This window comes from Pteropus alecto, unplaced genomic scaffold (assembly GCF_000325575.1).
Source record: "Pteropus alecto unplaced genomic scaffold, ASM32557v1 scaffold271, whole genome shotgun sequence".
Classification (NCBI taxonomy): Eukaryota; Metazoa; Chordata; class Mammalia; order Chiroptera; family Pteropodidae; genus Pteropus; species Pteropus alecto.
The window spans coordinates 36,923-50,353 of NW_006430730.1; the positions used below are offsets into that span (position 1 = coordinate 36,923).

General features: G+C 55.1%; 1 protein-coding gene across 2 annotated transcripts; it reads right to left on the reverse strand.

The window, feature by feature from the left end:
* Positions 1–1,499: 1,499 nt before the first annotated feature.
* LRFN1 (leucine rich repeat and fibronectin type III domain containing 1) lies at positions 1,500–11,058 on the reverse strand. 2 transcript variants are annotated; one of them, XM_006905387.3, is made up of 5 exons: positions 11,025–11,058; positions 9,266–9,329; positions 8,891–8,945; positions 7,039–8,481; positions 1,500–3,265 (listed from the first exon to the last, which is right to left on the reverse strand). In XM_006905387.3, exons 4-5 carry the CDS (start codon positions 8,442–8,444, stop codon positions 2,359–2,361), a joined length of 2,313 nt encoding a protein of 770 aa, XP_006905449.1. In that variant the 5' UTR covers positions 8,445–8,481; positions 8,891–8,945; positions 9,266–9,329; positions 11,025–11,058; the 3' UTR covers positions 1,500–2,358. The 2 variants fall into 2 exon arrangements, with proteins under 2 accessions (XP_006905449.1, XP_024906319.1); XM_025050551.1 differs by lacking the exon at positions 11,025–11,058 and having other exon boundaries at positions 9,266–9,950.
* Between the last annotated feature and the right edge of the window lie 2,373 nt (positions 11,059–13,431).

Consider the following 13,431-nt stretch of genomic DNA (forward strand, 5'->3'; position numbering starts at 1 on the left):
TGTAGCCCCTGCACAGAGCCAGGTACACGGTGCCTGTTCAATAAAGCTTTGTCAGGTATCTCAGAGACAGTATAGTCAGATGGTTATGTGTGCAGGATTTAAAGGCAGTAAACTTTCCAATCACAGCTCTGTCGTTTACTAGCTGTATGATCTTGAGCAAGCTCCTTAACCTCTCTGAACTGTTTCCTCAGCTGGAAAAGTGGGTGCACATACTACATGTATGTTGTGAAGTAAAAATGTAATCATGTTTACCACCCTAGTTACTCCATTTTATGAGAGCATTATGTGCCTGGAGCTGGGTGGCATGCTCTCTATTCATGCATCAGGGTTTGTGAGCACAGTGCCTGGTGTGTGGAAGCCCTCAGTCTCTAGGGGTCACGATGACTTAGATAAACGTGGCTAGGTCACTGGGTGAGGGAGCCTCCTGGTCTAGGATCCTCTGGTACTTCTGTCCTTGCTGCCTCCCACCCTGTCTGCCCAGATCCATCCCCCTCCCTCCTGTTCTGTTTCTATTTCTGTCTTTCTCTCCTCCTCCCAGGCCTCAGGGGGCCCCTGGCTGGCATGAAGCCTTCTTCCTTCTTCCCCAGGATCAGGAAGGAGTTTTCACTGCAGGGCCCCCCAACAAAGACTGTGGTACCCCCCGCCCCAACCAACTTCCCTTCCCCACTCACAACCCTGTTTCACCTGAGAAAACTCCCCACCCCACACCATCCTGTGCCCCCAGCAGACCCCTTCTCCCTCAGATTCCGGACAGTAATCAATGAGCTCTTGCTCTCCTCCCCTCCCTCATCAGGCTGGCTTTGGATACCCATGCTCGGCTAAGGTCATTAGGGTCATTCTCCAGCCTCCTGGCATCAGAGGAAACACTGTATAGTGATAAGAAACAGATACTGAGATCAAACTATCAGCTCCACTATTTCTTGATCAGGGGTCTTTGGGCAAGTGACTTCACATCTCTCTGGTTCAGATTCCTGTCTGTAAAATAGAACCAAAGATAATATCCCTTAGGACAGTTGTCCAACTTCAGAGAGATGAGCTTTGCTTAGCACAATGTCTATGTGTGGAATAAACCTTCATTAACTGTTCAGCAGTAGAGTTCTGTGGTTAAGAATACAGACTCAAGAATCAGGCTGCCTGCCTTTTTAAATCTTGATTTTGCCACCATCTGGTTATGAGACCTTGTGCAACTTATTTAACATTTCTGGGCATCAATTTCCTCATTCTTTATCTGTAAAACAGCATAACGGTACTATGTCCTAGGGTTGCTGTAAGGATTAAATGACTTAAGTGCTTGGCACATAGTAAGCACTCACTGTTAGCTATTATCATGTTATGGTTATTATTCCCTACCTCTAAGTCTCTCACAAGATAGGAAATTGTCTGCCAGTCCCCTGATCCCTGATCACAGTGAGCCAGCCTTCCTTCAGTCTCACTTAGTCCACAGGCTGTAATCTGGGTCACCACCACCCACTCCCAAGACACAAGTACACACACAGAGGTCAGCAGAGGGGCCTCAGACACAGAAAAAAGTTTAATTCTGCTGCGACGGAGGGTCCCGGCTCCGGTAGGGAGGAGGACTTGGTTTTGGATTTTGTTCATGTGGGGATTTATCTGGGGAAAGAGGAAGGAATAGGAGAGAGTCTGGTCCTTCCAGTGGGACCTGCCCGGGAGAATGTTTAGTGGGAAGAGGTAACCAGGAGAGACAGGGAGACTTGACAAAATATGGGAGGTCAGAGGGAGAAGAGACGACAGGACAGAGAAAGGAGAGACAAATAGGCAAGGGCAGAGACGTTAAGACAGAGTGGGACAGAGACAAACGAAGGTAACAGAGAAAGGGGTACCCCAAGCCAGACCCAATGGGACCAGGGAGGTGAATGGGGTGGGGGTGGGGGCTTTGGAAGCCGCCGCGGGACAGAATAGGATCTAGTCCAGCCAGATACAAGAAATGGGCCCCTCGCCCCTGCCCCAGGTCCCAGGCGGGGGAAAGGGGGCTCGTGTCTCAGTGCTGCAGTGTCGGGGGGGCCCTGCCCCTCCCCGCGCTTCGCTGTGTAAGGCACCGGCTCCAGCGAGGTCCGCGAGCGCGCAGGGGGGAGGAGCAGGAGTGGGGCGAGGAGTCCGTGGGGGAGGAGAGCCCGGCGGCCTGCCCCCCTAAACCCCCGGGGCGCGGGGTGCGGGGCGGGGCAAGAAGGCCTCTAACCACAGCCTGAGGGTGCCCCGCCCTCTCTGGGGAGAGAAGGGCGCGTCTCCCCGCCAGTCCACGACTTGGCGCTATGCTTTCTCCCCCGAGTCCTGCCCCAGCGACCCGGCAGCTGGGCGTTTGTCCCGCGACACCCAGGCGTCCCGGCGCCCGCCCGCCGCTCACACGGTACTCTCCAGCATCCACTCGGTGCTGGTAAAGGCCAGGCGCGCCCTGGCCGAACTCAGCCCCAGGTCTCCATCCTCCCCGGCCGCGCCCCCTCCGGCCCCGTCCAGGTGTGGCGTGGACCGGTGGCGCTTTGTCCGCCGGGCGCGGCGCGGGTAACTGTGGCTCTGGAAGAGTGCCCCGTAGTCCCCGTCGAACGAATAGCGCTGCTGCGGCCTCGGCCGGGCCGGGGCCCCCCCAGGAACGAGAGCTAGAGTTGGGGGCGCCGAAGCTGGTGGCCCCAGGGCCCCAGAACGGCTCCTCCGAGGGCCCGCCATGGCCCGCGACTCCTCCCCGGAGGTTTCTTCAGAAGGTAGCAGGCACAGCGATGTGGCCGAGCCGCCCAGGGAGCGTCCAAGGACCACCTCCGGCTCCGCAGAAGCCGTCTCAGCCGCCGTGGCCTTCGCTTCGACGGCCACCGCCGCAGCAGCGGGGGAAGCCACCTCGCGCAGCGCTTCGTAGCGGTCCTGCGCCAGCAGGGGCGGAGCCTGCGGCGCACCTGCGCCGTTAGTCTGCGAGCACACGTGGCTGACCCGCGGGGGCGACCTGGAGGTACCCTTGGCGCGGCGGCCATCCCCGTCGCCATAGACCTTGTAGCGGATCATGAGCAGAACGATGAAGACGAGGACCGAGGCGACGATGACACCCCCAATGGCGATGATCATGGTGCCACCCAAGAAGTGGGCTCTTAGCGGGCGGCAGGGCGCCGGATCCCCAGCCGTGGTAAACTGCACGCAGCCCACCACTCGCGTGGCTGGCAGTGCCGTGGCTCCGTCGTCGTAGACGGCTAGCACGCATAGGTCGTAGGCGCGGCCCGCCGCCAGATCATTCACCAGGAAGGTCTGGCTGGTGGAGGGGATCATCCTGCAGGAGGGGGAGGGATCAGCTCGGGGTTAGTTCCACTCTGAACCATGCTGCTTCACTTGCAAGTCCCACCCTTGGTGACCGGTGAGAACCACACTATGAGTCCCTACCGATATCTCCCCTTCTAATGGGACAGCAGCAGTCATTCAAGCAACAAATTTCCAACCTCTCAGGACCACAGCTACAGGCCACGCCCCTCATCTGCATGCTCCGCCCTCAGACCCACCCCCTATCTGAGTCTCAACTGCCTACTAGGCCAATGTCTGCCATTCCTGTTACTTCATCTACGTGTCCTAGCCCTTGCATGGGAGGAGTGCTATAGCTTTTATGCCCGGCCCTCAAGGGACACGCCCCTAACAGTGTCTTACTCTTATTAAAAATTATTGAATTGACATTCAAGGTCTTTTATCTCTGTATTTCTACCCTTTAAGGGGCCACTCTCCTCCTTATCTGCATGCCCTACCCTCACACAAGGGAACACTGAGGTCAACCCACACCCCCACCTCTGTCTTACTCCTACTGGGACAATGGATGCTCTTCTAGTTTCTCTTTTTTACATATTCCTGCCCTCTCAGGGAGACCTTGATAAAGGCCACTCGCCTCATCTGCATATCCCACCTTTGGGTAAATACATCTAGCTGCATCTATCTTCTGACACAATTTCCAAGCCCCTCAACTACATATTCCTGCGTACGAAGAGGCCACGGCTACAAACCACTCCCGTTCTGACTGACCAGTAGCTTCCAGGCCACACCCCATAATAGCGCCCTGGGGATGATTCCCTTACTGTGCCTAGGAGTATCCACTCTTTACATGTCCTGAAAACACTCTATGTGTATGCCCTGCCCTATACATATACATCGGAAGTTACCAAATCACACCCCCAGGTTAAGTCTCATCCATAATTGGGTCAAATATAGCCAAGCAAGCAATTCCCTTTCTTGCTCTAGAGAAACAGTTAAGCTGACAAAGACTGGGAGCCAGACTGCCTGGGTTTCAGTCTTTCCTCTACCTACCACTTGATAGCTCTGTGACCTTAGGTAAGTTTCATAGCCACTCTGTGCATTTCTCCCAAATGGGGATATTAAGAATTCCTACACCATGGTTTGGAGTATGAAGGAGTTAACATACCCAAAGTCTGGCACTTAATAATTTCATCATTATTAGCTTGCATCCCGCCTGATGTTGGCCAGTAACCTTTGCTGCGGCTCACACTCTACTGCCAGTTGTACCCCACCCCATCTATAAGACCATTCAACTACACCTTGGCCCTCTACTGTTGAGCAAATCCCTTCTATGCTGTTGGCCGTGTCCAGCCTTGGGGACAGCCACATCCACATGGATTTGCAACAGCACTCAACCTCACAAGCTCTCCCCTCCTACAAAGCTCTTAATGGGTCACTAGAGACAAGGATCACCTCCTCATCTGCATGGGACCATGCAACAGGAGCTCCACCTCCCCTGAGAGGCCATGTCCCCATCTCCACAGGCCTCTTACCTCTCTCAGAAATTTCACCTTCCCTCCAGCCAGGCCCCCTTCTGGTCCTAAAGCCCACCTCAGTTCTCCCTCCTCCTTGGAGGTTCCCACCACCAAGAGCCACCTTCTAACCAAAAGACTTCAAGTCAGGGCCCCACCTCCTCATTAAAGCCCGGCCACTTCTCCAGCTCTCCCCCCTGCCTGCCATTTCACAGACCATGGCCCTCATCCCCAACCTTGGGCCCCAGGCTATAAGTCTTCTTCTTCCTCTTCCTCTTATCTCCACTCTCAGAGAGCCTTAAATTCCTCTTGCTCCTTCCCCCAAAATAACCAGTTACTAGGGGGTCCTCCATTTTCAAGGACAGAGGCTGGCTCCTTAAGAAAGCTTGAGCCCATGTGTCTCTAATTGGCTGCAAGACACAAGCAAGCAGCAGAGTAGGCTTCTGGTTGGATGTTGCCTCTGCCCATGGCAGCAGTGAGGAAATTAACCCCTACAGCACCACAGCACAGATATCTGCAATAGGGGAGGGAGGACAAACCGTGCCCCTAAGGGGAAGGGAAAAGGCCCAGGGTCTGTTGCCCAGCTAGCGACAGAAGACTATCAACCTCTGCATACATGCAAGGTCTGGGGCTCTGCAAACCTCCCCCACCCCACCATGTAGGGGCCTTGGGTTAGAGAGAAAAAGAAAGAGAGAAACAGAGGTGGAGAGTCACAAACCAAGAGTTATTCCCAGAAATATATTATCAATCTCCCCTAATCCCTGCCTGGCAAACAGTTGGTGCTCGATAAATGTATTCAACGTAAAAAAGTTAGGATTAGGAATAAGAAGGGTAAGAGCTGGAATCCTGGCTCTGCCACTTTCTGTATAACCTTGAACAAGTGACTTCCCAGCACTGAGCCTCAGTTTCCCTGTCCATAAAACAGGAGGGGGAAAATCACTGCTGCTTCATGCAGAGTTGGGAAGATGGAATGAGATAGCATCCTCAGTAGTACCTTATAAAGGTTTTTGTTTTGTTCATTGATTTGACCTAATGTTTGTAAACTGGGCCGGTGTCTCATCTATCTAAGCCAGCCCAGGGCTCAGGATGAAGTCTGGCATGTAGTAGGCACCTATTCAGTGTTTGGTGACCAGATTCTAAATGAGAAGAAAATGAGGATGGCAGAGACAAGGGAAAAGAGACAAGGGATTTACTCATTCACCCAACAATGGCAAAGCACCTACTGTGTACCAGGACTGTGGCCAAGAGAACACTGGGAAGGGTAAAGATGGAGGCCTTGGTGCAGGTCTGAGCACCCCAAGAGCTGGGGCTCCTAAAAATGGCTTTATGCCCTCTGGCATTCTCAAGTGAAGTTAAACACAGGATTAAGCATTCGGCAGGCGCTCTACAATGTGCATGATGGAGGCAGAGCCAAGAAGAAGAGACAGTCACAGAACCAACAACCATTTATCAAGTGCCCTGTGTGCCAGGTGTATGGCTATGAACCATAGTTAGAAAGCTACCAAGATGGAGAACACTGCAAGGCCAAGGCAATAATTCAGCGTGTACTGACTGCCCCTCCCTTTGGGCTGTGAGCTCCCTGAAGGCAGGGACTGGTCTCTTGGTCTCCCTGTGTCCCCAGTGCCTGGCTCAGGGCCCAGCACAGAGCAGGGGCTCAATACCTAACGAAAGCAGGAGGGAGAGAAGAAGCAGACAGACAAAGCCAGAGATGAGAGCAAGAGAATAAGAGAGATGATGGAGGAAAGTAACTCTTTAATGTCTGTCTACACCATACAGGTCTGTCCACACCTGGGCAATGGCTTCTAATCCAGTGGATGGGGGGAAATAACATTTACATATTTTTTTGATCCTTTAGTTTTCTGTTCTATAATGTACCCAATGTGTTAATATAGTAGCACTGGTATATAATTTATAAAAATAAATGTAACTATAAATATATGTGCGTGTGTATATATTTCATGCTCCAAAATGTTTAACTGACAAGGTACACAGTCAAAATCCTTTGGCGAGCAGAGATGTGGACCATGAGCCCCATGGGAGTAAGGCTCATGCTGGGCACAGTCACTGTTATAACTCCAGTGTCCAGCCCTGGTCTGGCTCATGTGGGTGCTCAGCGAAGATTTGCAAAATGCATAAAAAACAGAAAGAGACAGTGAGACAGAAATAGAGAGAGGAGGAGATAGGGCAACTCTGCATAGCCATCTAGAACCTCGGTTAAGCAAGAAGGCCAAGGGAGGGAGCAGATAGGGGGTCAGGCCACTGCGGTGGGAGGAGCTTCTGGGCCGGCAGCACCCACCTGTACACGAGGGAGTCGTCGGCAGAGCTGTTGTACTGGACCTGGTACATGCGGATGCCAGGAATGGGCCTCTGCGCCGGCCAGCGGATGAGCACGGAGTTGGAGGTGAGCTCAGCTGCCACCAGCCGGCGCTCAGCGGCCGATTCGTTGGCACCAGGTCGGCCGGGTGTGGCGATGTCAGAGGAGCCAGGCTCTGTGAGAGGTGGCGGGGCGGCAGGCGGAGGCGCCATCAGGGGCAGAGGCACCACGCACACTTCCACCGGCGCCGTGGCTTCCCCCGCGGCATTGGAGGCAATGCAAGTGAAGGTGCCACTGTCCCGCAAGGTGGTGATGGTTACATCCAGCGTCCCATCCCCCCGGACCCGGGTCCGGCTCGAGTTCCCAAGCAATCGCCCGTCGGGTGCCACCCAATGCACCACCGGCTCGGGGTCGCCCACGGCCCGGCACCGTAGGCTGACCGCCTGGCCCTCCACCACCAGCGCGCGGCCCCCCGCCTGCCGTGTGATCAGCGGGGGTTCGCACAGGAACTCCTCCTCAGGGATGGACCAGAAGTAGCGGTCGGTGAGGTGCTCAGGCGTGGCGCATGTCTCCAGGTCATCCTCTCTGGTCAGCCGCCGCAGCCAGAGCAGCTCGCAGTTGCAGTGCAGGGGGTTGCCACCGAAGCTGACCGTGAGCGGCGTGGGTGGCTTCGGCCCAGGGCCTTGGGACCTCAAGAAGAGCCCATCAGGGGGCAGTTTGTGGAGGCGGTTAGAGGTCATGTCTAAGCGAACCAGTTTGTGAAGCTGCACGAAAGTACCTTCGGCGATGTGGTCGATGAGATTGTGGTCCAGCGTGAGGGTGTTCAGGTTCACCATCTGGCCTACGGCCTCCCAGGGCAGGGCCTCAAGGTTGTTGTAGGACAGATCCAGGTCCTCTACGGTAGACAGGAAGGCGTCAAAGGCCGCCGACTCCACCCGGCGGATCTGGTTGTTGCCGAGGATCAGGTGGCGGAGGTTGCCCAAGCCGCGAAGCTGGTCGCCGCGTACCTCGGCCAGGCGGTTGCTGTCGAGGTGCAAGGCGCGGAGGGCGCGGAGGTCAGCAAAGGCGCCGGCTGCCACCTGGCCGATTGTGTTACGGGAGAGGGTGAGGTGCACCAGGCTGGTCATGTTGGCGAAATCTCGGCGACGAACGGCCGCGATGAAGTTGTCGGTGAGCCGCAGCTCCACCACGCGCCGGTCGATGGCTGGCGGCACGAAGAGCAAGCCGGTCTTGGCGCACAGCATCGTCAGCGTGGGCGCCACGTTCTGGCAGATGCAGCGGCCAGGACAGGGCTGGCCACGAGACGCCCCCGCCCAGAGTAGCAGCAGAAAGGACAGGGCAGCAGGTGGTGGCGAGAGCAGCACCGAGGAGAAGGGGCCCGGAGCCATGGCGCAGTGGGAAGGTGGGAGGAGTGGGCAGTGAGACCTGCAGAAGAAGAGGGTTATCCGGGCAGAGAGCTTGACTGCCAGCCTGCCCGCCCTGGGATGCCCCGCTAGGAGTCTGACCCGGGTCCCTCCCTTCCTGACAACCAAGTCCCATAGGGCAGTGACGGACCGATCATCAGCTGGTATGCACTTGTTTGAATAGATAACACTGTTTCCATGCTGGTTGGTAAATTACCACTGCCAGACCTGCTGAGTGTCCTAACCGACCCGTGCCCCTTCTCTAGGAGCTCCCAGACCTCTGATGACCTCCCAACCTCTGATGACACCTGGCCCAGCCTGGGCCTCCCAGTACCCACTAACCATTTTGAAAAATCACAGCTGACTAGGGTTTAAGGTCATGGATTTCAAAGCCATACTCCCTAGGTTTAAATTCCAGCTCTGACACTTACTAGCTGTGTGACCTCGGGCAAGCGTCTGAACCTCTCTGAATCTCGGTTTCTTCATCTGTAAAATGGAGATAAAAACAGGCCTTAACTCTGTGAGGATTAAATAGATTAATGAGCATGATGTACTACTTAGAACAGTGCCTAGCACATAAAATGTGTTCAATACATGTTAATAATCATTATTAGCATCATCATCGAGTGCCCATTATGAGCCAGGCATAGGAGTGTGCACTATTTTTAAGAACAAGTCCTTTGAGATCAAACGGACTCAAGTTCAAGTCCTGGCTCCCTCACTTGCTAGCTCTGTGGCCCCAAACCAATGAGTTCCCCTATCTAGGCCATCATTTCCTGTTTTGTAAAATGGGGTGATAATTGTACCATTTTCACTGGGTTGTTTCAAGGGTTCAGTGAGCTCATTCATGGGGGCTCCAGAGCACAGGGCCTAGAACACAGTAAATACTCAATAAATGTTAAAAATAACAAACACACACCCTTTATCAGAGGCAAAGGGGGTCTGAAGGTGGGAGGGGCTGAGAAAACCACATTGGTCTCCCTGCCCAGCCCTGAGAAGTCCTTCTCTAAGTCTGGTTCCATCCTGGGCTCTCCTGAGGTCTTAAGCAGGCGTCGACTTCTGTGCTCGCATCCATGGGCACGCACAAGGCCCCATACATGCCTACGCACACACACTCACTCACTCGCTCACTCACACACACTCATACACTCCCGCTATGCCTCTGCTCCAGGCAAAACCTTCCGGCGGGGATTCCCCCTGCGGCAGCTGCAGCCCACGACATGTCAGCTTCCATCACAACATGGGGTGGGGGTGGGGGGTGAAGAGGAAAGGATGGGAAGGGGGCGTCCCTGAAACTGTTTTCACCCCACCCTGCACCCCAGTCCCTTCTGGCCCACCTCCCGGGGATCTGCAGTTCAGGACCGTGGCCTGACATGGCCCTGATCCTTCAGCCTGAGGGGAGAGGAAGTCTGGACCTGGAGAGGCAGAACCAAGAGAGGGTGGGAAAGAAACAGGGAGAGACCAGAGGAATGGAGAGATGGACTGACAGAAAAAGACAGATTCAGAGAGAGAGAGAGAGAGAAACAGAGACAGAGGCAGAGAGAGAGAGAGAGAGAAAGACAGGCAGAGGCAGAGACAGAGACAGAGACTGAGGGAGACAGTGACTGGGCTGAAGAGAAACAAAAACAAGAAGCAGGCTCAGGTCACCACCGCCGAGGCCCACCCACTACTTTGTCTGGCACTCCCTCTGGGACACTGTGTTGGACCCAAAATCCTGGCCTGGAAGGCGGAACTCCTAAGTTAGGAGGCCCAGCTCTGCACCTGCCTGGCTGTGGGGCCTCTGGGGCTCAGAACCCCACTCTGTGGAACAGGAGTACAGCGCTTCCCCTCCCACAGCTGGGGTGGACTCGAGATGATGGAATGATAATAGCAATAAAAACAGCTGACATTTATTGAGAGGCAGTGCAGCATTGCGGGACAGAATCTGGACCCGACCGCCCAGGTTCACACCCTGATTGCCTGCTATGTGATTCGAGTCAACTGACTTCCGCTCTTTGTGCCTCAGTGTGCTCCTCTGTGAAATGGGGATAATGAGAGCACCTACCTCAGAGAGTTGTTGTAAGTATTAAATAAGATAATGCACTGTAACGGGATTAGATTAGTTCCTGACAGAGCAAACACGACATAAATGTCAGCTGCTGTTATTATTATTCATTTATTTTTTTTCTCTGGCCCTCTCTCAGCCACCGGCAGGCTAGACTATCAGGAGATCTTCCCGCATACACGCACACACACACACACAAAATGCTAAACCAGAGCCGCATCGCTCTCCAAATGCAGGGGTCATTTCACGTCATGAAACTTTTGTGCCCTTTACCGACATCATGAGGAAATTCCCCTTTCCCGACCACCTCACCCATCCCAAGAGAAGCCCTCCAGGCCTGAGACCCCCCCCCACCTGTCACCTATGTCCCAGCTTTACTACGAGCCCTTACCCAAACATGATGCTCATGACTTTGTCACCACCCCCCTGCCTGGGAGGCACCTGGCCCCTCAGGACACTGTCCTACCCTGCACTGAAATCCAGACTACATCTCTCCCCCCAGCCTGAGGGACCACACTCACCTCTCTTCAGGGAGTCAGGGCCTGGGCCAGTACCTGCAAAGGAACAAGATGATTCTATTAGCATCCTTCTGGCTCCTCTCTGGAGACCTGCCTCAGAGACCATCTCAGCCAAAGAAGTCCCTGGTGTGACCACACTCTCAGTCCTCCTGCTGCAGGCTGTGCATAATCTCAGATGGACCCAGGAAGTCATCTCTGGAAACCAAGGAGTCTGGGCATCAGGACTGATCACCCTCCGAAACCCACGAGTCCATGGCTTTAGCCTTTTGTCCTCTGGGGTCTCAAGAAGCCAGTGACCCCAGCCCACACCCCCATCCCTCAAGACCCTGGGACCCTACCCTCCTCCTCCCTCAGACTCAAGATCCAAGAATCGGGCCCCACCCAGCCTCCTTCTCCTTCAGATCCAGGATTCTAGGCACCCAGCCTCCTCCTTCCACACTTCACATCCCAGTGCCCCTGCTTCAAAGACCTGAGCAGTACTGGGGGCTGGGGAAGGGCCAGACGTTCCCATGCTCGCCATCACACTACTGTCATACCAACATGTGTGGACATGCCAAAACACACGTGGACCCACAACCCAAGCCTCTACACCTGGATTTCCATGGACACACCAGCATGATGGTCTCTGTGCCCCCATTCTCCATTGGCTCTAGGCCTGGAATGTGGACACACTTGTGTCCATGGACCCCAGGCTGGACCCCAGCATACCACAGGTCACGCCACATGGGCCTCAATTTCACTGGGCCCAGAAGTAGGGTTAGCCTTGTGCTGGGGACACAGGTATGTCTGTGCATATAACCTTGCACATATGAGTTTGAACATATGTGGGTGTCCCACCATCTCTGAGACCACTTCCGAGAGACCAACACTAATGCATCAATGGACGCACAACATAGACACGAACCCTCAAGGGTGACACACCTGCACAACCACACGTGTACGACATTGACTTTTTGTTGCACATTCTCACACACACACACACATGCAAACATACAACAAACCCTTGTGCCCCTTACAGACAACCAAGTACATGCACCTATAACAGATATACCCTTGCACACCTACCAACATGGAACATACATACAGATACTCACTTGCACAATCAAATATACACAGGTGCATGCTCTTAAATGCCCAAACACACTCAGACAACTTCACATATCCCTACGATGCACGGTCACAAAACTGCCACATTCCTACACCAACAGACAAACAAATACACACACTAGCCAATGCACGCCTCACACACATACGCAGAACCACAAGCATACACAGACACTTACAAGGCTGATACACACTCAGACAACCACACAGGCACCGAAAGATCCACCTTTGCACAGACACTCTGCGATGCTCACTCCCAGACACATGCTCTCACAACAGCCCTGCAAGGGATTTACACTCCTACAAATGCACACAAAATACTGAACCCCAGTGACACAGTCAACAGACAGGCAGATTCACACTCACCACAGGCATGGACACACATCCCTCTCAGCCCTGAGGCACACTCGCCCCACCTACTTCGCAGGCCAAAGAAATCCGAACGTCCCTCCTTCCCACCATACCCCCTCCCCACACCAGAGCACAAGCCAGGGCCAGAGATCAGAGTTCAGCAGGGTTGGGGGGCTGTCCTAAAGACCCCCACCAAGGCGATCCTCCCACTAGCAGCCGGAAGATGCCCCAGCTTGGCCACCGGAGGCAGGCAACTCTGGCCCATCTGCGAGATCTGACCGGTGGGGCCATTGGGGCTGGGTGGGTGTGGGGGAGGGGGGTCTGCGTGCCTCCCCTCGGGCCCATCTGTCCATCCCTCGGCCTCTCATCCTTCCATCTGTCCACCTACCGGCCGCCCATCCCCCCACTCAGCCACCGGGAAGGGGAAGACATGGCCGTCTCCCCCAAGGACCGCTGAGGACCCCCCCACCCAGTTGACATGGACCGAGGGAGCGGCAAACTCCCCTCCCCCAAACCCACACAGAGGCCTGGACCCACAAGGCGCCGAGCCCCAGCCCCCCAGCCAGGAACCTGACGTGGTCGCACAGACACACACCCTCGGAGACATACAACCCGCAGACACACATGCTCGCACACACACACACACGCACAAATGGACACACGAGCAAGCACACCCGGCACACAGACCCTCGGATGGACATCCATCCCGGACACAAACGCCCAACGCAGCTAGCCGCGCGCACACACTGGCTGGGGGCGACCCACACCTGGGCACACAACCCACGCACACACACCTGCACACAGCCCCTCTGATGGGCGCGCGACAGCCCCCAGACACACAGCCGGAGGAACAGCCACTCGGGAGGACATACACACGGCCGGACCCAGCACCTCGGCTCGACACCCAGCACACACCCGGATGGCCACACGAGCAGGCGCCGCACACGCCGGCGCC